The following is a 27,541-nucleotide window of genomic DNA, read 5'->3' on the forward strand; positions in this document are numbered from 1 at the left end:
ACAACTTTTGAAACGTTTCGGCCACGTCGTTAGCTTCGCACTTTGCTGCTGTCATTTTTGGCCGGCACGTGGCATGAGGCAAGCAGCAGACGCGGATCGTCTGCATTATTTACAAACTTGCCAGGCAGCTATAACCAGCTGCCATATCGTAAATGTATTTTAACACCCAATGCTGCCCGCTATACCCTAAAAAGGTAGCTTTGTCTGGGCAGTTATCATGTGAGAACTTCGCATGCTCTATCCTAATTGAAGTCACGCAATGCTTTCAGCTTTACCTCGTTGATTCGATTTCCGCGCATTTTTTTTTCGGCCTTCGATATCCGGAAATCAGTTTCGTTTTCTTTTTACGCCCTATGCCACACCTTCACTTTTCTCACCTTCTTTGTGCAGTTTACGATTCGAAATCAGTTTCTATATTAAGTGCATTGCTGCAAGCGTAGATAATAAATTATTGAGCTATTAGTTTGCAGTAAATAGCGCTATCGATAGCTTAAAACTTGGTTTATCGATGCACGCTGCGCACCAATAGTTCGCTGCATGTTATTGTACTTTGATATTTGGCTGATGTCTTGGCTTAGCTCACTTCTAAGTATTCGCCTAAGAAACGCAATTCGCCTAAGAGATGTAATTCGCGTCAACTGAATCAGCTAATCAAGGATCACAAATATGAAACAGTTGGTTCAAGTCTTGGCTTATTTCTGAATGCGATTCGCCTTATGCAATGCAATTCGCCACATTTTAAAATTTATAAAATAAAAAAAATCAATTTTACACCAGTTCATTTGAATTAATTTGCTGCAACTAACAGTTTTCATCTTTACCTTTAACTACTCCCTTACTATTAATTATAAACACATTTAAATCAATATAAAGCAGAAATATAATCACTAAAATACACACACAATAAAACGCTTTACAAATGCCAACCGCAAATGCCTTTTACAGCTCAAATCTTAAGCAAAGTATTCCGAATCAAAATGCCTTTCTCTCTTTACGAATTTCTGTGGCAACCGCAGTAAATAAGCTCAATTTTATTTAGCTCACTCTTACACAATATACTAATGAATTGGTTTACCACTTTCGAGTGTTTTCTTTAACTTTTTCTTTCTGCTCTTCCGCAACGCACAAAGCAAATATAGATTCGAGTACATTTGCCTTGGCATATTCTCTGCCCATCCGAAGAGATGCCAATTTGTGTGGGACCACAGAATAGACGGCACTTTTGCTAAGGCACGACACATTTGATATTAGCCCCATGACATTTCTCAAGTTAACTCGACGCACCCACACCCACACACAGACACACACACACACACACGCACACGCATAGAGAGCCTTGCTCCGAATGGAAATAGCTGAGATTGAGTTTGGGCTTGTTAAAGTAAAATAACAATTCTTAGAATTACAATAAAAATCAGGGCAACAGCTTTTGGTATTACCCTTTTGCCAAGTCACCAGCCACACCTCCTGCCCCCCTTCTCTACGGCTTGTTGCCATAGCCACTTGAAGCTGTTGCTGACTTCACGCTCTCTGCACTGTGGCTTCGGTCTGCTGGCTAGGTCTTCAAGTTGGCCCGAGCTTGTCCTGGTTGGCTGCCTGGGTGCCTGGGCGTCAGGTCGTCCCGTCTTGCTCACACCAAACTCAATACAAGAAGATTAAATGTCCTGTCGCAGCAGGCTTAAGCGCTAAGCCAGGGACTTGCTTTGCCGCTATATACGTTGCCATTATGCCGTGTCCGTGGCCGTGTCCATGCGCCTGTCCATGTGTGTCTGTATGCGCGTGTGTGTATGTGTGTGCGAGAGAGTTGGACTCTTGTGTTTGTGTTGCCGTTGCTTGTGTTTGTGTTGCGTGTTTTGTGTTTGTATTTGTATTTGTTGCTGTTGCTGTTGCCGATGCTGTACTTATTGTTGCTCTACTTTGCTCGCTTCATACAGAACATTTTCATTTTCATTTTTGTTGGCGTTTTCTTTATTTTTACCGTAGTCAAGTGAAAAGTTGATCTGCTGTCTGCGCCTTCATCTATGCACGCCTCCTCGCGCCAATCGTTGCCTCAGTTTGTAAATCAAAATAAACATTGCTTTTTGGTTGCCTTTGTTGCTTATTACGGGCACACACACACATATACAGATACAGCGCTACACAGACACTCACAAATGTTGACGTCTGCAGTTTTGCGCTCAGCGAGCGCTGTTTAGACAGAGCTTTAACTTTAGAACAAATATTTTCTCAACATATTTTAAATCAAATTCTTTTAAAAGCTATTTGTATATCGTATATATAACTTCAAGATTATACATGTGAGAGCCATAGAGAGCTAATTATTTATAAAATAGAATTATATATCATATAGACTAAAAATAAATGAAATATTAAACCTCTCTAGCAGCTGCTACCTGTCTAATAATAAAGGTTTAAGCAATTACAGGGTATAAGCTATGGCTATAATCATGTAGCTCACATCTCAAGTGAATGCTTTATAAAAATATTTTCTTATTGACCTTGACCTATATCTTATGAACAACTACTCTATGATCTAGTATGCATACATTTACAGGGTATAGCATGCTCTTTGTATTCTACTATAGAGACATTAGCTCTTGTGAACTAATAAAAGCGAATTTAACCTGCCGACTGCCTGCTCAGCACTATATATATGTATATTTACAGGGTATATGCTATGGCTACCCTCTTGCCTTAGCTTTCATATTAAGTGTTTGCCTGTCTGCGTGACAGACAGACAGGCTGGCTGGCTGGCTGGCTGCCTGCCTGGCTGGCTTTTGTGACCAGCTGTCAAGTGCGTCCTGGCGCCAGAATGTATGCAATTTAATTTATTTCTTTGCCTCAATATGTGTACATAAATACAATTCGCTCTAGGCGCTATATCGCTGCTCTCCCTCTCTCTCTCTCTCTCTATCTATCTCTCTCTCGCACTGTTTGCACTAACATGTTTTTTAAATTCATTAAAGCACTCAGTTTGCCTGAGGTGCTAAGATTACATAATTAATTTGCAGCCAGGCCGTGGCAATTAATTAAATGTCTCATTTAATAACGCTTTGTTGGCCACTTTTTTTCAGTCCACAAATGACTAAAAAGCTCACACACACACACACACACACATGCACTTAAAACTGTGTGATTTATTTTTAACCTCAAATCGTCATTCCCTATAAAACATATTTGTTTGTATATATTGCGTTTATGAGACACAACAGCAACAACAACAAGGCTACAACAACAACAGCAACAGCCACAAAAAACTGGTCATAAAACAGGAAACTTTTACAGCGTCGTTGTCTTTGCCATTGTCAGGTAACACGTTGCGTATGCGCAACAATTTGTAGCAAGTGCTTACTTGTTGCTGCCGCTATTACTGCTGCTGCTGCTGCTGTGGCTGCGGCTGATGTTGGTAATGGTGCTCCTAGCTGTTGCTCCTAGCTGGGCTATGCCACAGCGACTAATCGACCAATTTTGTGACTGTAATTTAATATGCGTGCCAAAGCGTTACCATGCACAGCACGTACCCCGGCCATCTGTTTGCTCACTCTCTCACACACACACACACACACAGACGGTTGCTTTAAATTTTTATTAAAGCACTTGAAGCTGCTTTTCAGTTCATTTCATTTGGCTTGGCTTATGCAAACAGCCGCCGAGAGCCATCAGCCACTCGAGATGCGAACAATTTACATTGCCATTGCCCCCGATTTCAATGCAATGCTCGCCTCTAAAGCACCAACCACTGCCCCCACGCCATCGCTCCGCCTTCCCCTTCCCCTTCCACCTTTCACCTTCCCCGCCTGACACAATCAATCAACACGTTCAAGTTGTGCGCTGCCTGGGTCGAGGTCCGTGTTGGATCTGGTCTGGGTCCGGATCTGGGCATTCGCTTTGTTCTCTGGGCGCACAACAAATGCAAAATAAAGGTGCTCGAGTGCTGCTGGGTGTAAGACAAAAGCAAAAGTTCACACTGCGAAATCCCAATTTTGCTTGCTCCATACACACACAATTTATATCCGTTTTTTTATTCATTTCCTTTGCCTCTCTTTGCTTTATTTCTGTTTTTTATTGGAAAGTCTGGCCACGCAAAAAGGGTTCAAGCGACCTGCATAATATTATGACAAATGTTTTGGGCTTAAGGAAAAAAAATAAAACGAACTTTTTCAATAAGCAAAACTTTTGCATGCAGCTTGTTGCTTGTTGCCTGTTGCCTGCTGCCTCCCCATTTTGCGGCTTGTTTGCATTGTATTTAGTGGGTGTGGCAGGCCGTTGCGAGCAGCGACAGTTCGTAATTTGCATAGTTGTCAGCAAGGCATAGTGAAAAATTCATAACCAAATTGAATGGCAAACAGTTGAGCCAAAGCAGAGAAAAAAACTAAAAATTATACAACTTAACTGTCATTCTAGCTGTTTTGATGTGTGTAATCCACACATACACACTCACAGAGAGAAAGAGGCTCACACAAATTGGAATGTGCAGGCGTCAATCATCTGTTAGTTACGCCCCCTTCCAGCCCTTTGTCAGCCTCCGCCAGCTGTCGCCAGTCGCACCAAAATGATTTGTCAACGCGCCAAGAGCTGCCGTCACAGTCCATCAGCAACCTGTCCATCCACTTGTCTGACAGTCTCCCTGTCTGTCTGTCTGTCTCTCTGTCTCTCTGTCTGTCTCTCTGTCTGTCTATCGGTCCCCTGTTCGTCTCCTTGTCTGACTGTTTCTCTTGCAGCTCAGCTTATATATGTTGCTAATACGGTTTACTCTGCTTTCTCTGCACCTCCAGCTGCATGAGCTTTGCATTAATGCATTCTCAGCTCAAATTGCATACAGCGTATTTAAGAGGTGTTTCTCTTGTTATCAGCTGCCATTGATTGCAGAAATCTGACAATACTTAAAGCAATCGTATTTATTAGGCAAATATCTCGAATGATTCTCGATTAGTTAAAGATTTCTGATAGACAGAAAACACTTATTCGAGCTCGTTGAGATTATAAATGGCTTATCAATTCCCCCTCTCTCTGTCTTGCTAGCTTTATTTTTGCAGTCTCTATTGCTCTATCTCCGTATCTTTCTCTCTCATACTGCTTCGTTTTTCATACTGCTTCTGTCCAATTCGCTATCCCTCTCGCTGTTTTTTTCGCTCTCCCTAGAGGGAGATGGATCTTACTCACGCTCAATATCTATCGTAATCTATCATCCTATTTCTCTCTCTCTCTCTATCGAATTCCCGCTCTCTTTCCTTCAAAATCTCTATCACTATCCCTCTCTCCTTCTCTTTCTCTCCCTCTCTCTCACTCCCTCTCTCTCTCTCTCTCTCTCTCTCTCTCTTATTTTTGCAATCTTTTAAATCGCCTTTCTCCTCATTTTTTCATCGATTTAACCGCGCTCAATCAACTCGGACTGCTGCCCGGGGCAACTCACGATTTCCATTAGGCTGATTTATGCATGCCACTGAGGCTGTGGCATTTAAAAAGCATTGCCGCATGCAATTCCATGCAGTTGCCTTAATTATGCAAATCAGATGACTTAAAGCTGATGTGGCTGACAGATGTTGCATGCAACTCATGGCTATGCCTACTTGGCAATGGCAATTGCAAATGCAGCAACAACTGCGTTATCTGGTTGCCTGGTTAATGATGTGGACAATGAGAATGACAATGTCATTATTATTATAAATGACGAATGTGCTGATCGTCCCAACGACCGAGACGAGACGAGAGTTTGCATATTTTATAATAAATGAAGCGTCTGTCAGCAATGTTTAACTTTTGCCCAGAACAAGTGGCAGCTGAGCTAGCAATCCTGTCCTCTCTCTCTCTCTCTCTCTCTCACTCACTCTCTCTGTGCTTACAGTCTGTCAGCCATATATTATTCAAATGGCGCACTGCAACCGGGCGGCAGAGACAAAGGCGACAAGTAAGCACGCCTAGGATGTGAGTGTGTGTGTGTGCACAGCTATAGTAAACATGCACATGTGTGAGTGTGTGGCTGTCACTGTGTGTATGTGTATACTCACAGGAAGTGTCGGCTATATAATGATTACAGATTCAGTTGCTGCCACACAGTCAGTCAGACAGACAGCGAGACAGAGAGACAGACACGCACTTGACTCCTCACAGAAATAGCGCATTGATTAGTGTCCAGAGTGTCCTATGTCCTAGGTCCAATCTATGCTCTGCGCCGTGTCCTTTGGACTTGCGTGTGCTTTGACCTGTTGTGCATACTCCATATACATACATATATATATATATAAATATATAGGTATATATCTATATCTGCTCACCGATACACACATATGAGTGCAATGTGCCATTGAGCGAGTGCTCACGTTATGTATATTAATATGGTCATTGATATTGATTTGGACAACGATTCGAATTCGGATTTCTCTTATTTTATTTGATTTCACTTTATTTTTCCAGTTTCAGTTTCAGATTCGATGGCTGATGAAGCAATCAAATGTCATAAAAAGCCATAAAAACCGTTGAGGCGTGCCAAGTGCCGCACAGAAGCAGAAAACTAACGACCCTCTCGTTAAACAAAAGGGATACGCACACAACTAAGTGAGCGAGAGAGAGAGAGAGAGAGAGAGAGGCAGAGTCAACAGCTGAAAAAAAGATCAAAGTAGCTGACAAAATAGCTGCAGGCCAACCTGGCACAAACCTCTGTGACACAGAAAGGTACGCTCAATATTTTTGGGCATATTTTGGAGCGCATGAAAATCCAAAGGGTTATTAGTATGAATATTACAAAAAAAAAGAGGAAAGAAAAAAAAGCTGACCTGGGCTGGGATTTAAGCCTTAAACTGTAAGCTACAAGCCAGAAAAAAAAGGCCCAGAAACAATGTCCGAGAGCAATAAGGCGTAATCTCTAAAAGGCAAAAGCCTAGCTTAAGCTATATTTCCTTTCTAGGAATAGCAAAATCAAATTTCAGGGAATAATAGACAGATTGAGTTGTTTTTTAAATATACTTCATTTTTTACTCATAGTTGAAAAGTTGTTGAATTTTAAGCTGATTTAAAGTTTTTAAAAGCTGCCAAAAAACTACTAAAAACATGATTTTAGCTAACGTTGCGCTGTAGAAATTAATTATAGAGGAAGAAAAGTTTTGATTAGGTATTAAAAATATACAATATATCTATGCATATAGATCGACAATATAGTTAGCTGACTGCCCGCTCATATTTTCAGCTAAAATTTAAATCCCAAGATTTTATACACATTTCCATGTCCTCTAAGGCCTGCAGGATATGTGTTAGTCGATCAGTGCCTCGGCTAAGTGATTCCAACTACCTTCTGCATGAGCGCTTAGCAGCTGATGATGTACATAATTAGGCAGGCTGTCAGCGGGCATGGAAAACACGTTCCGGAGGCTTTGGACCCGTCACTAGCTAACCGAACGCTAAGCAAGTTAAGGCCACGTTTTGTTCGGCCCTGGCCAAGGCAAAAACTTTTAACCAGGCCACATTGTTGTATTTCCTATCCTTGAGCCAATTCCAGTCGCAGTTCTCCCTAGTTGTCAGTTCCCAGTTACCAGGTTGCCTTTGCTTTCACTTTAACTTTCACTTTCACCGTAGCTATAGCCGTAGCCCCACCCGTAGTCGTGACGAACTTTTTAATGAGCAACGTTTTGCGGCTAATAAACATTTGTGTGTTTGCGTGTGCGTTTAGATGCTCTGGCATTTGCCAATTTGGTTGCCATGACGCCATGTTTTTAATTGGCAGACGGGGCTGATGTTGTTTGGCCAGCTCGGACCCAACCTGGCCCAGGCTGGCGCTGTGCCTCCCCTCGAGGGCAGCAGGCGCGCAACAGTTGACGCCACGCGCTCCTCGGGCAATTGCATATTTTATTAAATTGCCTAACAGAGCCATAAAAAAAATATATATATAAAGAGAAGCAAAAACAACAGCCCAGGCCACATTATTCTGTCACAACAATTCATTACACAAAATGCTACCAAAACAAAAAAAAAGGAGGAGGAAGTTATGCGAACCGTTTGAAATGACGCATACGCCACGTTAGTCAATCAAAAGTGCGCTTCAACAGCAGCAGAGCTTGCTGACATACTCTCTGGGTTTGACACACTTAACATCCGTTAAAATATATATATACGCATGGTAATATATATTAAGTGTATAAAGATAACTTTTTTTAAACCGCTTGGGATTCCAACAGCTCATGTGTGAAATTTCTGCCGTGGGCCTATTTAACATTTTGCCTGCTCCCACGCCATTGGAGCTCTCCGAAGTGAGTCTCTCTGCTCTTTCTACAAGTTTCAGTTAGTTTTGAAGGGCTTATATATGTCTGCTTGATCAAACTGTTAACGCTTTGAATTCTAAATTGGAAAAACTCTTTGCCATGCGCGCGCGCTCTGACTTGGCTTTTCCAGGGTATTAAAGTCTTTGCCAGAAATACGCTCTAATATCGTTTCCGCTTCTTTTTCTCATTTTTGGGGCCATTTAAATTTACTTGAGCAAAGTTTTTCGAGATGGGCCCGGGCCGGGGGTCAGCAAAGTTTCTGGAGCCTACTTTCCGGTGTCGCCCCTTTTTGATTTGCGCGCAGCGATTGTTGGAGAAGCATTTTTTTTTTTTTTTTTTTTTTTTTTGCTGCTGCCAGACAGCCAAATCAACAAAATTATGATAAACAGCTGCAGGTAACGGGACCCAGAGAACAAAAAGTTGAAAACCAAATGGCAACAAACTGACCAACTGTGCCGAAAAATCTGACCGGCAACCCGTCTCACACGGCTTTCAGTCGATATAAAATTATCTTTGCTTTTTATTATTTTGCCTACAAAAAAGGGAAAATTGGAAAACAGAAAAGAAAAGAACAGCAGACAGAGGGATGGCGAGAGAGGGGGTCCAATATGAGATTCCAATAAAATCAACTAAAATATTTGCACACCTTTTCAGCGTGCGAGGGCCGCGCTAAAGCGTTTGATCTTTATTTTGCACGCGGTGTTTGTCTTGTTATTAACGCCATATTTATGCATGCATATATGTCTGCGTATACACATACTCTCTCCCTCTCTCCCTCTCTCGTTGTATTGGTGTCCTGGTACGTCAATGTGACAGCTATTCCCCAGCTAGCTGTGCCACAATTCACATATTGCCTGGCAAATCGGCTTCTGGGCCTCTGTGTTTGGGATTCATTTCCCTCGCATTTAGCACTGCCCAAAATTTTCCTTCTGCACCCACACACACACACACAATCACTCAAACAGCCACTCAGCACAAGAGGGAGATGACGAGCGAAAGAGAGGGAGGGGTAGAACGCGTTAAGAAGAGGGCGAAAACAAGTTTAGCGTTATTTTCAGGTAGCTGACGAGCAAATATTTGCATATTTGATATTTTCGTAACAACAACAATCTACCGAATGTAGATGTTGTTATCGATTTTTGTCATGTTGTTGGCCCGCCATCGCTTGTTGCTTTTATTTTTGTGTCTTCGGATACCCTGCAACTAATTTGAGCCAGCATATTATTGCGCAAGGCAATTGCCTCTGGCTTTGCCAATCAATTGAAGTACAGTTAGTACAACGTAGCACACGGTTGGCGCAACACGGGATTAAATTCGAGCTGGGCATTTTAAATGGGCAATTTCAATAGCGTGTTCCATAATGGCTTATATTATGCTCTTTCATAAATCCTATGCGCTTCGAAGCGGACTTCATTTTTCCAGCATTTGCAGTTCTGATTTAAATGAATGGAAAGAATATTTCTATACACCTTTAAATTACTGAGCTATAATTTATACTGGGAATAATTCATATATGAAAGCGAACTGCACTCTAATATGTTTTATAATAATAAAATATATACAAATATTTTCTTACATTATATTCTCTTATTAGTATCAAATGCAATATATATTTTATTTACTAGGGTGGTCCGTTTTTCAGCTTAAATAGAAATGCAGCTTTAAGCACTTATAAGTCAGTTCAGTCCTGCTAAAATTTTAAAGGATATTTGTCTGCAAAGCCACGTATTAACTTGCTTTGTACACTTTTTGTTGGATATTTTCACACAATTCTTTGCATTCCACTCACTATCTCTCTCTCTCTCTCTCTCTCTCTCTCTGTCTCTCTCTCTCTTTCAAACACTTCGCGCTATCTCTGTTAGTCGACACGCTGCAACCACAGCCACGCATCCAACAAAGCAACAACAACAGCCACAGTAATCCGTGTTGTATGTATGTATGAAAAACAACTACATTTGCAGCAACATTAACAACATCAGCAACAACAACAACAACTAGCTCAACAGTGTCCGGCACATGCTGTCGTCATATTATTGAGCATGACGGGGGAGTAGCTGCTGCTCTTTGTGCGCTAAGTGTGGGAGTTGAACTTTCTATAAATAGTCCATCAGCTGGACCAGGGCTGTCGGAATGAGTGCGGGGGCAGTGCTGTGGTAGCCAGGGTGGCAAAACTTTTTGATGCGTGCGGGACAAGCTGACTTTTATAGTTAGTTGCAGTCGCTCTAATGCAATCAATACGAATTAACAACAAATCAAATGAATTTCTTATTTGAAAAACAAGCCACAGGGCAAACAATTGATTGGGGCAGCAACTGTGGATGCAGCCAGCTGAAAGCAACAGCCGCAACTGTGTGTGTGTGTGTGGGGGGGAGCAGCACAATTTATGGTCTAACCACACATAAAGCCGTTGTGAAACATTAGATGCATGATTTATGGCATGGTAGGTAATTAATTAAACGGCAAATTTACCCAATTTCAACATTAAATACTGAGCGAAATTTATGCTCCAATATTTGCTTGTGGGCCCATCGATTGCGAGACTCCCAAAATAAATGGTAGTATCAATGGCTCCCCGTACTTCATTTGTTGTTTTAACATCATTTAAATGCAGTTAAATATAAATTGAGCTTCATTAACTAACTGTATGATTTCATAATTGTGTGTGAGCTTTCATTGAAATCAAATAGGCAGAAATTACTTAATAAATAACAATGGAAATGTGCATTGGGAATAATTAGCTAGCTTGATGCTTAATTTCCTTAAATTGGAACCGAAATTACTTATTCCCCAGAGCCCAACTTGAAACTAGGCCATCTCCACTCTCTCCCGTTGCCTTCCCTTGAACCAGTATCAATGCCACAAGCTCAACTTGAAGGCGAGCAGCTCTTTCGAGCCACAAGCGGAATCACTTCAGAATTCCCTTTGGCATTGCAGCCGTAGCTGATGCTTATTTGCCAAATATAGTTCATGAAGTAATCTGACCGTAAAAAATGATTGAAATGTGAGTTTTACTTAAAATCCATTCGCCATCTCCTGGCTCGCCCTGAGCCACATTGAATGCAACAGCAATGCATAAGTAAAAATATTGAGTGCATATCAAAGCCAGTGTCCCAGGAGCACCGAGTCGAGGTCGTTAGCAATTTTTGCTGCCATTTCTGGCTAGAGCACAAAGGAGCTGGCTGTCTACATATATGCATGTGTGTAAACATGTTCCTCTATCTATCCATCCTATATGCATTACAAAATGAATTACAAAATTTAAAATGCGTGTATTTCAAATGCTTCATGTTGTGCGCATGCAAATGTACCAGTAAGGAGTGAGACGGGGCGACCAGGGGTGAGTTCTAGTAAGAGTATTCAAGCATTTTTGAATACACACACCCACACATACGCTCATCTGGGTGTGTGTGTGTGTGTGTGTGTATCGCAGAGCTATGTAAACGTTGAGCACATATTGAATCCATAAATAAATCCTTAAGCAAAAATTTTAAATGTCGGATTAAGTGTATCACAAGCGCATATGTATGTCAGTGTGTGAGTGTGAGTGCGTATGTGTGCGTGTGTGTTTGTGTGAAAGGTAGCTCTAGAAACTAGTCATTGTTGCCTTTTGCCTGCTGCCTGTTGCTTTGCTGTGTGTGTGTGTGTGTGTGTTAGCCTCCTGCGGGCTATGTTGTCAAAACGTGGCTAGATCGAAATAAAGTTAATTCCTGTTAGCACTTACACCAAAGCTCAGAGCAAAGTGCTACCGATAATAATTACTTGCAACATTGTAATCCTCTTAACAGGCCGATTAACAAGAACGTTAAGTGCCACTCTGTACCCCAGCCACGCCTACCCCAGCCCACCATGCAAAGAACAGTTGGTGTAAATAACAGCAATCGGCATTTTATTGTTACGCCTTGTAATCTATTTACTCACGATTCGCAATTGCTGAGATCCAAAATACTCAAGTATATATGTTTATATATATACGTATCTATATATATGTAAGTATGGCACACGCGACGCGCGAATCACTACGCTATATGGCTGCCTAAATATACTTGTTTATATATATTTCTATATATGTATGTATGTATGTATGTATATATATTTAAGTTAGCGCAAGATGCGGGCTAACGGTTTCAGGTCCCCCAGAAGACTGAGAATTCAAGCTGGTTTACCTAATGCTTCAACTCAAAATTGGAGTTCGGCCACACGAGGCTTGCCACGAGCCGCCGCCGCAGGGGGAAATTAACTGTTGCGTCGTCGAGGGGAACTCGAGGGAAATTCGCATTGAAATTTCCCAGCACACGTTGCCCTTGTACTAAAAAGCGCCACCTACCATGGGCCAAAAAGCAACAGTTTGTTGGCATCTGGGTCAAACGGAAACCATCATCATCAGCAACAACAGCAACAACATCATCATCATCATCATCATCATCAGCGTCGTCGACACATACTTCAATATGAGCGTATGCGTATCAATAGTTCAAAATATTTACAAAAAAGAAGTACACAAAACGAGACGCGCGCTTTGAACAGCTTTGTCAATGTCAGCGGTGGGCGTGTTGTGGGCGGCATCGATTGGGCATGTTGCGGGTGGGCGGTACTGGTGTGGGCTACAACAGCAACTAGTGGTCGCTCAGTGGCTCACATTACACATCATCAACAACAACAAACGCAACAACAACAGCAGCAGCAGCAGCTACAAATTTGTTTACGCCTAATTGGACTACGCTTACACTCAGAAACCATCCAAAAAAGCATGCAACATAAATTTCAACGCGCTCGATGCTTCGCCCTGCTTCGCTTGGGTATAGTATGTTAGACAGAGATAATGTGGTATACTAGTTTAAGCATAGAAGAACAAAATAAGTAGGTGAATGGACGTATGTTATATGAATGTGTTCAACGGAGAACTAGAAATGCTAGGACTCGGTTCTATATAATTGTATATAGCTATATAATCGTATTGAAGATCTGGTACAAAAGTATCAGATGTTTAAATAATACATTAATATTGATTTTTTTAGGAAATTAGCTTAAGAAGTCTAAGAAGTCTAGCTAGTGTTGCCCCCAAAAAAGTGCATAGTCATAGTTCAGCACACATAGAGACTTCTTATAGAAAAAAAGCTATATACATAAAGAGTATCGAGTATATATTTAAGCCAGTAAGTTATGCTAGCATGAATTTGCCTAGCTAGCTAAGAAAATTCGCTTTAGATAAGCCCATTCTACCTAAACATATATCAAGAATCAGCTAGGGAGTAGAGTCAAAAATATAGCACACTTTTCAGCTGATTGGGTTTTAGCTGGCCAAGTTAAGTGCAGGCTATTTGCTAACGCAACTTGGAACGCGCCCAAAACGAAAGAAATATTAAAGATAGCACTCAAAATATGTGCCACGTATGAATAAGTTTTTATGAGTGTGCTTGCCAGTGTATATGTATGTGCATGTGTGTGTGTGTGTGTGCATGAGTGTGTTTGTGTTTGTTCTTTGTATAGCATAAATCAGAGCATTGCTACAGACAATGGCCTGCCATACGCATGTAGCGCTTGTTCATGTGTGTGTAAGGTGGATACCCACAGACACACCCACACACACACACACACGCATACACTCAACTGAGCTGACACAGACACAACGTAGCATTTTTTTAACATTTGTGCGCCTCGTTTGGGGTAGCCATAAAAAGATTGCACATGGCTTCAGCTCGTTTCATTGGGCAATTTATGCGGCCATTGGCAGCAATAACTGAAAACGGAATACAAAAGCCAGCAAATATCTACGAAAAATACTCAACAGAAGCTGGCTTCAATTAGTAAAAGTGCCACACACACATACACACACATACACACACGAACACAAACACACAGTAACTAATTGAAGTTGGCTGCAACATCAAATGCAAAGCTAAAACGCAACGAAACATTTCAAAGGATCTCAATCGACTGTCCTGTTGCCTGGTAGCCAATGGCCAATTCAATTTAATTAAATCTCACCAATGTCTGCTAATGATGAGCACATAGCATTCAATGGGCGGGGCATGCCTCTGAGCTAATTAACAGTCAGAAAGATAAAACGAGTGAGGGCAACAGGGAGAGAGAGAGAGAGAGAGATGGAGATAGTAAGAGAGAGCTAATTGCAATGCAGTTGTAGCTCGTTATTTGATCAGATGTCGAAGCTGAGGACAGGCGCTAATCAAATTCATTTATAACAAAATTTACACCTGGAAATCGCTAGCAATTACCTATATAGTATACACCTGCCAGCTGCCAACTGCCGGTTGCCAACGACGGATGTAATGCCAACCGGAAGTTGGCAAAGATGGCGGCAACGATGCCATTGCCTGCTGTTAACAAGCATCGACATGTCCTTTGGGCCAAACACTGCGTATGTCTGCCTGTGTGTGGGTGTGTGCGTGTGTTTGCGTGTCAGTGTGCCTACGTGTTTGTGTATGGAAAAGGTCTCTGGTTTTGTATTAAAGCAAATTATGCCCTTTATTATTGCAGCCTTTGCAGCTACGAAAATATCCCAAAGCTGCTGCCCGTGTTGTTTGCCCAGCGTGGAGTTTAGTATTGAGAGTTCTGCTTTCTGGCTTTCACCTTGTCTCGGCCTGGCTTGCACATAGGCAAACTCATTACGAAAAATGTGCGTCCTGCGGCGTTCAAACAAAGCAGAGTCCCCTAACCAGCCTGACGGTAGACAACAGTCGCTCGACCCGCTCTCGCTCCTCGCCACGCCTCCCCCGTCAGCCTGTGGCGCACCTATATGTGTGCGTATATGTTTGCATGGCTTGTTTATGCCGAAAATCATGCTGAAGTACAAACCCACCCACATATCGATTTTGTTTGATGTTTAGGACTGAGCACGAAAACGCGCTCAGCACAGGACATGCCACGAATAGCCACCCTAAGGCGCAACAGCCGCATCCACATCCACATCCACCTCAACATCAACATTAACATCCACATCAACATCAACATCAGCAACATCATCAACGAAGCAACCTGGATGAAAGCTTTCGTTAACATTTACATGCTGCCACATTTATTTAACGCTACTTTAAAATATATTTAAAGTGTGCGAATACCAGAGAATACGTTCATTGTACGCACAGGGTGTTGTGGTGCACGAAATTCTGGGAATTCAATTGGAATGATTGTCGTATGAATGGGCGACCTCGCTGAAAGCACCGGAGATTCCGATTGGAATACAAATTGTATGAATGGGCACATTCATTGTAAGCACAGGGTGTTTTGGCTTGAGAGGTTTTTAGATTGCAATTGAAGCACCTATTGTATGGATAGGTAAATAAATTGAGCCACAAACGAGAATTTATTCATATTGAAGTTATTTACGCCTTAAATTGTGATGAATGTAATTTAAAAAAAAAAAAGGCTGGTAATTGAGAGGATTCTTTAAGAATTTACTGTACATTTATTTTACATTTTATATAGCTTTTATTTACTTTCCCTTTTTATATTTGGCCTTTCATCTATAGCTTCAACCTTCAACCATTCATTTCTGCTTCGAAGCACCCTGTATTCAAGATTTAACAGGCTGAAACTTTCAGCTTGAATCAGCAAGCTTTTCGCTACAATTTTTACGAGCTGTTTGGCTCTGTTTTTATGTGAAAACAATTACACTTCAGCTTCATACAAATGGTTTGCCAAATATGCAGACTCTCTTTCTCTCTCTCATTCACTCTCTCGCACACACTCACTTTTTGTGTGTGTATTGTTATGGCTGCTATAACCTGACCCTGATTATTAGCACCGCTCAGTGGCGCACTCAAGTGGCAGCTGTACAAACACATATACATATACATATACATTTATATTTATATGTATATTTGTTTAGTTCGTTTTGCTTTTAGCAGTCTATTTGTAGTTTTGCACATTTAATTAGCTGACGCAGATTTGAAGCACAACTCGTGGGAGTTCATTAGGCAGCCGCAGCAGCAGCAACAGCGCAAAAAACCAACCGCAAATTCTTTGAATTGCTTTTAAAATAAGCAGCTCCAACTCACACCCTCATACAGAACGAGAGGGAGAGAGAGAGAGAGGAAGAGAGAGACATATACATGCACATAAGCTTAGCTTTGTGTCAGCGTGTTTTTTTATTTTCAAACGGGGAATTGCATTGTGCACAACCCAATCCGCTTATGGCTTGTGTTGCTGTTGCTGCTGCTGCTGCTCTTGTTGGTTGCACGGCTTCGGCTTGACGACACAATAAACAATGCACTCAACAGCAACAACAACAACACCATCTCGTGGCATCGGAGTTGCTGCTGTAAGCTTGATAAAAAGCTGCTGCCAATTTGCTGCTGCTGTCATTCCAGTTGGTGTTGTTGCTGCTGTTGCTGGTGTCGCTGGTTATGAAAAATATTTGCACTTAATGCCAGAGCAGACAACGGCGCTAAATCGTGCTGCTTAGTTCGCAAAAACCAAAGCATTTTCATTAGCTTAACGTTAGCTCACGGTCAGCAGCGGTAGCAGCACCACCACCACCCTCCACCCACCACCTTTAACCACTCACTCAGCCGCTGCTTGTGGCAAGGTCAGCTACGCTGTGGCATGCTCCATGCACAGCATAATTCGCTGGGGTAAAGCCCCAAAGACCAACCCGCACCGAATGTGCTAAAAAGGAGAAGTGAAAGCTACTCTGAAAAGCTTTCAGGAGTCGCGTGTGTGTGTGTTTGTGTCTATGTATGATTTATGTAGCAGTAGCTTGTCCTTGGCATAGCCCGCGCTAAATTAATACAAATATTTAGCTGATCCATTATTTAGAGCATATGCGACAGAACTCAACAGTCACCGAAAAGAAAAAATTTATATTTAAAACTAATCATCTCTTTTATTTATAATTTAGCGTGTGTTGTACAATTTGTAATATATATAAAAAAAAAAACATTTGTTTTATTTAATTTAACAATTTTTTTTGCATTTTTACATAATTTATATTCAATTGAAAATATAAACGGAAAATGTTTAATTGTTGGCTGTCGTTTTTATATATTTTGTACGTTAATAAATTTAACTAATTATTTCTGTATGTGTGTGTGTGAGATGTGGGTGTCTTAAATTGTCTTTAACTTAAGTGTAAGTGCCACACGATCTTCATCAACCTCACTAATGCTACGAGTATTTGTTGCCAGTTAAATAGTATCTGTATCTGTATATCTGTTTATCTTTATATCTGTATCTGTATCTGTGTGTGTGTGTACGGATTTTGGGGCTGTAATACTTTCGACTCAGCTGAACTTAAGTTGTATGTCTTACGCGCTAAGCCATGTCCGAAATGTGTGTGTTGTACGTCTGTGAGTGCTAAATGTACATGTATTGGTGCACTAACAAAGCTCCGTCAGGACATGACTATACTCTAGATATACCTACAAACATTCCATGAATGTCTTGCCAAATAACTAAACAATTGAAGGCCGTTCAACAATGCTTAAAACACGAGAAATCAAAACGGATTAGCTTCAGACTTAAGATTAATGTAATTACAATACAAGTACTTAGTAAGGCGCTATCAGTTATGTTGGGCGGGGCATCGATGTCCGCAGACTATGTAAATAATGTCGTATTATTTACTAGTTGCTTGCTGTTGTTGTTGAATAACTATTTTTCATTTTTACAAGTCATTTCAATGTAAGAAAATAAATAATTGAGGGGCAGTAGCGCATTAACTGTAATTATAAACATAAAACTAAACATAACGGCAGCTGCTGCTGCAACTGCAGACGAAACTGTGCAGCTGCCACATGTGGCGATTGCTGCTGCTGTTGCTGCTGCTCCCAGCTGTCAATTCGCCTACTCCAGCAATAGTTGCCCACTGTCTGCTGCTGATGGTCATTGACGAGGCTGCATTGGCGGCGCATGCTCGCGATATGTCTTCAGCTTTGTCTCCATGGCCTGCAATGCAAACGGAAACATATAAAATATCATTCATCATCAACACAACACAACACAATGTAACGAACAAAAAAATTAAACGAACAGTTACAAATTAAACGGTTTGTTATTTATTAACGAAAAGCAATTAATAAATGCAAGCGTCAAAAATAGACATTAGACAAAAGCCAAAAGCAATTACAAATATCGTTGGTTTGTGCATCACAGCTCAGGTGGCCCTGGCATACGCTCAGAGTCCTGTATGCTGCGCATGCGCTCAGCGAAGCGCTTAAATATGTTTGTGCCAAACTGTAGGCTGGCCAAACTGGCTCGCCGGCTAGCGTTGCAGTCCGTCCAGCTGCCGCTGTTGCTGCCCTCGCTGCTGGGCGTTGCCAAAGCGGAGTTGCTGCCACTTGCGCTGGTCGTGCTGACGAAGGCTCCACGAAAGAGACTCGTTTCGCTGCCTGGCGACAGTGCAGCACGCTCACAAGTGCAGCGAAACTTTTGACAATCAGGACATAACAAGGCCTTGTCCAACTAAAACATATGAAGAAAGTATTGAACAAAAAAAGACAACAAAAGAGCCAAACAAAAAATAGATAAAGCACAAACTAATAGCAGGGATACAAGTAGAGAAAAACATGGAGTATAGAGTAAGCGTTGCTGGCACCATGCTTGACTTGGTTTTCTATTTGGTTTAAGGGACTTACGTTCAGTTTTCTTAACATGTCGGCCACAATGTTGAGCGCCGTGGTGCGGGAGCTGGCATTCATAGCATTGCCATTGATAAGGTTCTCGGGATCTGCAAAGGAAGCACACAAACACGGCTTGGTTAGTTATATCAGTAGACTAGGCCTAAGACACACAATTAATTAACGAGATAATGACATGGTTGTTAGGGACAACACGTTTAACAAACTAACATTTTGATACACATACAGGCACACACACACACACACACACACACACACACACATGGATTGCCTACGAGAAATGTTGCAAATATTACAAATTTGGCTTACATTTAATAATTTTGTGCATACAGAAATACAGCAATGAAAAATAAAATTACAAAAAAAAACTTATTTATACATTTAACAAATTGTGCAATTGTGTGGCAATGCTGTGTGTTGTGATTTTAGATGAAGACTAAAAGCAATTTGTTGATTTGGTATGGCAAGATGATTTCGATATTGATATTGATTTTGATTTTGATAATTTGAGTGCGCGTTTTGTTTGCTTCAACGAGTGGAGTATCTTACTTTTAAGCGAATGTTGCTGTTGATTATATTCGTTTCTATTATTTAAACTGCCATTTAGAGCATTCACACTCATGCTAGTCGCCTTTGTGGCGGCATTGTCATGTTGCAGCAGTATATCACCATTGCCCACAATACCATTGGGCAGCGATGCTGAGGAGTTCATCGAGCTGTTACCAGCTGCTGATGATGCTGTTGTTGTTGTTGTTGTGCCATTCGCTGGAGTGTAGCGCGACTTCACATTGAGCTCTTGTTTGAGATCTGCAAACAGAAGGCCATTGAGAAGAAGTTCTTAGCTAAGCCACATTTAATACTCACCACGAGTCTCGTCCATTAGTCGCTGTAACTTCTCTTGCAGAACCTCCTTCTCGTCCACCTCCATCTCAAGGAGTGCATTCTTTTCATAGGCTTTGTCCAACATCTTCTCAAAGTCTACTATGCTCTCGTTGAGTATGCGATGTGCACGCTCCAGATCATCGTTTTTCTGCTCCAATTGTCGCAGGTATTCTTTCATGGAATCGCGTTCCTTCTTTACCGTCTCCAGCTGCTTATCCAGATTTGACATTTCAATGCCATGTGAGTCTAGCTTGAGCTGTAAATGAAATCATATTTGTTTTATTTATTTATTTATTTCTTAAAGCTATTGACAAAAATGAGAGTCAATTTTAATTTAAAAAAGCCTATACAAAGTACACGATATAATTTCAATAGTAACACCAACCCGATGGGGGTATTTTATTTGCCAGTCCGGCCGGCTATGCCCACGTCTCACAGCCAAATATGGTCAGTGATACTATTGAAGCTATGAAAAGAAAGTGTTAGTAAGAAAACTTAAAAAAATAAAATATTAAAATGTAGGTTATTAAACAATATTTAGCATACTTAAAATAATTCTTAAAATAATAATAAAAAATAAAAAAATAATAATAATATTAAAAAAAAAATAAAATAAAATAAATAAATAAATAAAAGGAGTTAAAAAAAAAACAACAATAAAAAAAAGAATAAAATAAGAAGAGGTAAAGTATAGAAAAAGAAAAAGGCCGGTAATAAGAGAAGTTGCAAGAAAAGTTAATAAAAAGAATAAGAAATAATAAAAAGAAAAGAGTAATGGAAGAGCCAAAAATAGAGTATAAGAATAGAATTGAGAAATCACTAACACAACATTAGCAGCAAAAGCGTATGCCAATGCTTATGCCTGAGCATTGTGAGTGATTTCCCTAAGATAAGCTGATAGTACACTTTTTATTTTAGGAGGAGAGAGCTCTAAGGAAAAAACGTGATAATATTTATTAAAATTAACACAAAGAACATGAAACGCACTGTGCAAAGAATAATCCCTAGTGCACACAGGTAAATGAAGCGGACAATAGTGTCTAGTTGCTCGGGACGGAACCAAAAAATTTAGACGACCCAACAAAGAGGACGAATCAATATCACCACTAATCAATTTATGCAGAAAAACAATTCCTAAAATTGTTCTGCGATTGGTTAGCGATGGAAGATCAATTAGCTGGAGCCTACTATGATAAGACGGTAATCGTAAATTACTGTCCCATCTAAGGTCTCTTAAGGCAAAGAGAAGAAACTGTTTTTGGACCGATTCGATACGATCCTGATACAGTTTATGTTGCGGAGACCATACGACAGAACAATACTCTAGGATAGGACGCACAAGCGAAGTAAATAAGCGCTTGGTAATAAAAGGATCTTTAAATTCCTTAGACCAACGTTTAATAAAGCCAAGCGCACTTTTGGCTTCATTAATTATGGTAGAAATATGAAGATTAAAGTTAAGTTTACAGTCAAAGAATACACCAAGATCTTTGACTGTAAAGATGCGTCGTAAGGAATTATTGCTAATTTTATAATCAACAATTAGAGGAACGGTACGACTGAAGGTCATTGTCATACACTTTGAGCAATTTAGGTCAAGCTGGTTTGCCACACACCAAAGTTGAAATGCATTTAGGTCATCTTGAAGGTGAAGATGTCCATTTGCCCTGGAGTATGGAAGGCAAAGTTTTACATCATCAGCATACATAAATATAGTGGAATACGAGATACAACTAGGAAGGTCATTTATAAAAAGGGAAAAGAGCAATGGGCCCAAATGGCTACCCTGAGGTACACCAGACGAAACAAAGATAAGTTTAGACATAGCTGTTCTCAGCAAGACTCTTTGGGTTCTACCCGTTAAATAGGATGAAATCCAAGAGACAAGACTGGGTGAAAATCCTAAGCGTTCAAGCTTAAGAATTAGTATGTAATGATGTACTGAGTCAAATGCTTTACTGAAGTCCGTATAAATAACTAATGTTAAATGACTTGAGCATACCTTGAGGGAATCGTTTTCTTTCTCTAACATATTAAGCTTGGCTCTGAGATCTTTGATTATACTCTGTTTTTGCTCCAGAGTGGCGTCCATTTCAGCTTCCATTTCTCTCGACTGTTCAACATACTCATCGTATTCCTGTTTGACATCTGTCCACCTGCATACCATAAAAGCGAACGCATAAATAACCTCTATTATCTGATATACTCTTTGAATACATACTCTTTGTGATACTGTTTTGAGCGCTCTTTCCAGTATCTGCACTCGTCTTCGACGCTGTTAAACATTGGTGGGGCCTCCATATCTTATGCGTTTTATGTTGTTTACTAGTCGGTGGTCAAACAGGGTTAGAAATGTTCGTTCGTTCGTTGCTTATTGGCTTTATCTATTTTGCCTATTTTCTATATATAGCAAATTCGTTTATAATTGGTCTGTCTGTTACTTATGTTTTGTGGCACTTCACTTCAGATTTTCTATTTCTTTCTCTTTTCTTTTCTCAATAATGCCAAAACACAGTTGTTGATGTTAAGTCATTGATCTGAAAGCGTTGCTGAAAATGCGAAAAATCAATTAGAAACAGGTGTTCTCATTGTTGATGTTGTCTCTATAGTTGTTTTTGTTGTTGTTGCTGTCTATGCCGCCCTAAATCACACTCTAGCAGCTACATAAACATTTGTGTGCGTCGCTGACGTCGCCGCTAGTTTGGCTATGTGTTTCCCGTACCTAAGCCAACAACAGCAACAACAATAACAGCAGCCATAGCCACACAACAGCAACAACAACAGCGAGCGTCAAAGCAAAGATACGACGAAGTTTCCAATACAACAACGCGCAGCAGCAGCACCACCACAAAATGAAATCATCGCACATTTTCACGCAACTGTTTCGCCATAATACAACAATCTTATGCATTGCAGCGCATTAGATGTTTGTTTACATGCTTTACTTACACTTTACAAATTATTTGACTACGTATGCTTTGGTTTATTTACATAAAAACCGCATATAAATAGTTATGCTTGTAAAAATTTACCACTACTCCAAAATGCACAAACCAACCTGTAGCCCTGGTCCAGTGTTGCAAAGCGGCCGTCGCAGTCAGCCCTGTACATTTGCACTTGACACTTTTGATTGCAGTTGAATTTAAATGCAATAAATATTTTATTTTATTTAAATTATTTTTTATATTTTTTATTTACATGGTTTTGTAACAGATTAATTTCTTTCGAGATTTACGTTTGCGTATTGTTCTCTTGACAGCAATATCAGATTTAGTTAGAGATCTACCAGGATATACAATGGATCTATTAGTTGTTGAATCACTGCTGTCATTAGATATATGTAAATCAGTGTCCACGTCTATATCCGAACTATCATCAATAAATTGCGGCGCACCTAAAGTCACTTCACGCACTGAGCTTGAAGTAGCACAAATGGATTCCACTTCCCCGTGACCAATAATTCTCAGTGGCAACGGATTAAATGAGAAGCTTTGTGTAAATTGGCGTTGGCGGGATTTGCGTCGCAGGCTTAGATTTATCAATTCTGTTTCTGAATCACTGGAACTATTATAAGCATTACAAACTTTTGAACTGCAACAGCTGGATTCCTCATTATCTTTTTCGGAGGTTTGTTTTTCATTATTCTGAGCCATTTTAGAGTTTGACCGCCATCTGCACTCAGATCGTAACTACGTACATCAGCTGGTCGGCAGCGACAGCTCTATGTTAGGGCTGCATAGATAACTTAAGGGCTGCAAAATGAGGGGAAGTTTTCGGTGTGACCAAACTGAACGAACAGTGTGGCCAAGCGTCTAAATGCTCGTCGAAGGCAGCAGCAGTGCAATTTCAACAAAATAAGGTAAATTATAGCACAGGAAATATAAAAACATCAATCAATTAGCACTATTCTATATATCGACTTGTCGAGTGATAAATATCGAGCCAGTGTGCGGGTTTTGTAGGCCCGATGCGGCTAAAAAAGCAATAAAATTGATTATTGCGGCGCATGCCGAAAAGGGAGGATTCAACAGCAAAGAGTGGAAAAGAAAAAAAAAATGTAGGAAAAAACATGCGAATGCACCAAACAAAGAAATCGCTAGCTATTGTTTAAGCAACTAAAAATATGCTTATAAAGCATACAAATAATTTTGGTGTTTGTTTTTCGATTATTTGCAGTTGAAGCATTTGCGTTGCAATACACAAAAAGCAGTAGCAGCGACACCAACAACAACAAGAACAGCAGCAGCAACAACAACAACAGCGACAATTGCAATTTGAGTGTGTGCATTAGTAACGGGAAAATAAGAGAAAAAGTGCCGATATGGCTGATCCCGAGAGACAAAGCTTGATCAACAAAGACGAACCGACCTCGACTTCGTACACATCGTTCCCGACCGAAGGCAGCGAAAATCCCGGCAGCAGCGCCGTAGCCAATAACGAAGATGGTACGTAATATAAATTTGAGAACTGTAAACCCAATAAACCTAAGCCTAGGCAAAATAGAAATAAGTGCGTTCACCCCGCCCATGCGCTCGCCAGCATGCGTGCATATGGATCTATGCGGGCGTGAATTGTCTTGGTTGGAAACCCAACAAGTGTGCGCTCTACTTAGCAGCCACTGTGATTTCCAGTTGTTTAGTTGTTTAGCTGTCGCTCTTGTCTAACATTGCATACCCAGATTTTCGCACTTCCCTCTGAGTCATTGATATGGTGCGCCTCATTGGTATGAATGTGGGCGTGTGCCATAACTACACGATAACTGCGAGACATTCAAAAGAAAGTTCGTAACTTGATGCCGAATCGTAGTCCAATTCATGGCTGATTGTCATACGGTGACATTACTTGCGAGGAGGCAATCACAGCTATGGCGAAGCGTTAGTAACAGGTGCGCATAAACTGCGATGAATATGGCTTTAAAAGTTTTGAGCATCTGTTAATAAGAAATAACAAAATATAAGTCGAAAAAGAAGTCAACGAGTTTTGATTACCAGATTCAATGAATTTGAAGTCATTTAATATTATATAGTCAGGTTTTTCAGTTTGACATAAGATAACTTGAGTCTGTTATCTTTACAGCTTCTTATATTATCTTTTTAATCTGTCTCAAAATAATTTAGCATTGAGTTTTGAATTACAAAGATATGCAAAAGAAATATGTTAAAAAACATATGTATATACACTTATTATAAAATTATTCATTTGATTTTCAGTGTATTCAAACTTCGCCTATATCCCCCATCAGCTACTATCTCTACCGCAATTACTATTTGCTAATAACTTAATCATTTCCCACAACTGCTTATCGGAAGCATATTCAAGCGTCGGCTTTAAAATACAAACTCCTTTGCATGCTATTGTTTTGTTTATGCCCTGATATCAATTCGGCGCTGCGCAGTCAGCAACGGTAGCGTAGTCGTTGTCGTTGCTGTCGTCGTCGTTCAGCTGTTTAATCAGCACTACGAAGGCAAGGCTGGCAGGCAGAGAGGCATTTCATGAGTCATGCGCCTGTTTTTCCATTATCGTCGCGCAGACAAATGTTGGGCCCTGCCATGACGCCGCTCCCCTCTGCACTTACTGTTTTGTTTGGTGCCAAGAACCTGATCACTGCAGCCCTTTCAGGGCTAAGCTGTGAACTATTTATAGCAGCAGCTTAATGTACTGGGCTCTCTCCCCTTGAATCGGAGAGAATCAAAGAACTTGTTTGAAACTGCAATGAGGCGTCTAAATCTAGATTTTCTAGTTGCGGTTGGTAACCGAGAGTGTCTAAACATTGACCCACTTGCCTTAATCTGCGTGGCTGTCACACCCACTTGAGCCGCTATCAATCGCCCTCAATCAACTGCTTTCATGCAGCTTCCAACTTGCGGCAGCAGCAGCAACAGTGCAACAACAGTTGCAACAGCATCAACATGTATTTGTTTTACACTAAAGGTTTATCATCGTCAATTCTTCAGTTCGCTCTTTACTGACATTCACTCGTTTCTTTGCTATTTGCAGGCAGCACCGCGCAGTCGGTGCCTTTTATTGGTCCTGATGAGCTGCCACCGCCGTATCAGAGTAGCGGCACGGGTGGCGTACCAATGGTCACCTGTCGCGTATGTCAAAATATGATTGACATAACCACAAAACGGGAGCAACATGTGGTCAAGTGCACCCACTGCAACGAGGCAACTGTGAGTGGCGCTTAGTATGTCCTTTGCCATCCTACCCAAAATACTTATTTCCCATTCCATTGCAGCCCATAAGGAACGCACCACCCGGCAAGAAGTATGTGCGCTGTCCTTGCAATTGTTTGTTAATCTGCAAGAGCTCATCGCAACGCATCGCTTGCCCTCGTCCCAACTGCAAGCGCATCATCAATCTCGCTCCCAGTCCAGTGACACCACCAGTGCCCACCATGCCGGGCATGTGCCGCGTCACCTGTGGTCACTGCTCGGACACGTTTTTGGTAAGAGCAAGAGCAAGCCGTCACTAAGCACGAAGCACTTACCCAAATCTGTTCTCTATCCACAGTTTAACACCTATCACAACGCCCTGGCTCGCTGTCCTCACTGCAGGAAGGTCTCTTCGGTGGGCTCGCGATTTGCCAATAGTCGCGGAATTCTGTTTGCTATCGTCGCATTGCTCTTCCTCGTTGGCAGCATTGGTCTAACCGTCGGCACAATCTCATATGCATCGGTAACTACGAATAGACAACAGATAAATGGAGAACAGCATTAAACACAATCTTTCTATTTATCCACAGGAACACCTTGGCATGTATTTTCTTTACACTGCATTGTTCTTCATTGCGGCAAGCATGTTGGCGCGTTCCGTCTACTATTTCCGACTAAAAGTTAGCGCGATCGATGGTCCCATGCTAGACTCGCGACGTGTCGGTTAAATCGGAAGTGCATTGTTTTATTTTTATAAATATATATATATATCACACACATATATATTATGCATATATATCATTCCTTTTGATATTAAACATGAATGAATCCCTTACAACGTAATGCAACCGCAACTTTAACACGAACAGCAACATCAAGGGCAAAGCAATTCTAACACATTTTCATATGCAGATTCGCCAAGCTCCTAATCAAAAACAAAACAAGAAAAATTCATATATATAAATATATATATATATATATATATATATATATTCAAATGTAAAAGCAAAAACAAAAACATGTAGTTTTGTCGCGCATCTTACAAGAGTTATTCGTGTTGAATTAATATTAAACTTAGCTAAATCGTCAGCAAAGTAACTCCACATTTAAGGTGATTTCTAAAAGCATAATTAAGACTTTAAACCGGGCGCGTAAAACCTAAATTTAGATGGAAAAACTACAGCAATTACATAAGTGCAGAAACAAAAGCAGATGCTTAAAACGAATACACATTAAAAGTGCTAAAAGGGGAACTAAACAACTCTAAGCAGTTATTAGACCAAGGGACAGAGTAGACAGACGGACTTGCTTAGAACAGACAGACGGATTGAATGATGGCAAATACATTTATTGCATATTGAAGCAGATTTTATTACAAATATCTAAGCGCCATTAATTATGTATATATAAATATATTTATATACATATAAAAACTTTTATACGTATGTGTTCTTGAATTGTATAAGTATATTTGTTTTGTGTACGTGCTTGTTTCATATTTTTTCGATATTGATATTTTCAATATATATTATGCGCTTAGAACTCGTTTGTTTTTATTTTTGCTTTTCTCCAAGAATTTATTAATGCACTTTTCTCACATTACGCCTAGATCAAGAATAAAGCATGTTTTCATTTTTATATACATATATACCAATTT

At 40.5% G+C, this 27,541-nt stretch overlaps 2 protein-coding genes across 5 annotated transcripts; one reads left to right on the top strand and one right to left on the bottom strand.

The window, feature by feature from the left end:
• Positions 1 to 17,292: 17,292 nt before the first annotated feature.
• LOC6581841 (nuclear distribution protein nudE homolog) lies at positions 17,293 to 22,862 on the bottom strand. Of its 3 annotated transcripts, none has more exons than XM_002007527.4 (7): positions 22,679 to 22,796; positions 21,951 to 22,278; positions 21,732 to 21,885; positions 19,712 to 19,985; positions 19,397 to 19,654; positions 18,845 to 18,936; positions 17,293 to 18,155 (listed from the first exon to the last, which is right to left on the bottom strand). In XM_002007527.4, exons 2-7 carry the CDS (start codon positions 22,028 to 22,030, stop codon positions 18,093 to 18,095), a joined length of 921 nt encoding a protein of 306 aa, XP_002007563.2. In that variant the 5' UTR covers positions 22,031 to 22,278; positions 22,679 to 22,796; the 3' UTR covers positions 17,293 to 18,092. The 3 variants fall into 3 exon arrangements, with proteins under 3 accessions (XP_002007563.2, XP_043865509.1, XP_015017587.1); XM_044009574.1 differs by lacking the exon at positions 17,293 to 18,155 and adding an exon at positions 18,243 to 18,671 and having other exon boundaries at positions 22,788 to 22,862; XM_015162101.3 differs by lacking the exon at positions 17,293 to 18,155 and adding an exon at positions 18,243 to 18,671 and having other exon boundaries at positions 22,679 to 22,798.
• Positions 22,863 to 23,479: 617 nt separating this feature from the next.
• On the top strand, positions 23,480 to 26,727 carry LOC6581842 (type 1 phosphatidylinositol 4,5-bisphosphate 4-phosphatase). 2 transcript variants are annotated; one of them, XM_032730931.2, is made up of 6 exons: positions 23,480 to 23,588; positions 23,906 to 24,174; positions 25,727 to 25,902; positions 25,968 to 26,177; positions 26,243 to 26,407; positions 26,475 to 26,727. In XM_032730931.2, exons 2-6 carry the CDS (start codon positions 24,051 to 24,053, stop codon positions 26,610 to 26,612), a joined length of 813 nt encoding a protein of 270 aa, XP_032586822.1. In that variant the 5' UTR covers positions 23,480 to 23,588; positions 23,906 to 24,050; the 3' UTR covers positions 26,613 to 26,727. The 2 variants fall into 2 exon arrangements, with proteins under 2 accessions (XP_032586822.1, XP_015017588.1); XM_015162102.3 differs by lacking the exon at positions 23,480 to 23,588 and adding an exon at positions 23,643 to 23,786.
• The last annotated feature ends 814 nt before the right edge of the window (positions 26,728 to 27,541 follow it).

This window comes from Drosophila mojavensis, unplaced genomic scaffold, assembly GCF_018153725.1.
Source record: "Drosophila mojavensis isolate 15081-1352.22 unplaced genomic scaffold, ASM1815372v1 contig_74, whole genome shotgun sequence".
Classification (NCBI taxonomy): domain Eukaryota; kingdom Metazoa; phylum Arthropoda; class Insecta; order Diptera; family Drosophilidae; genus Drosophila; species Drosophila mojavensis.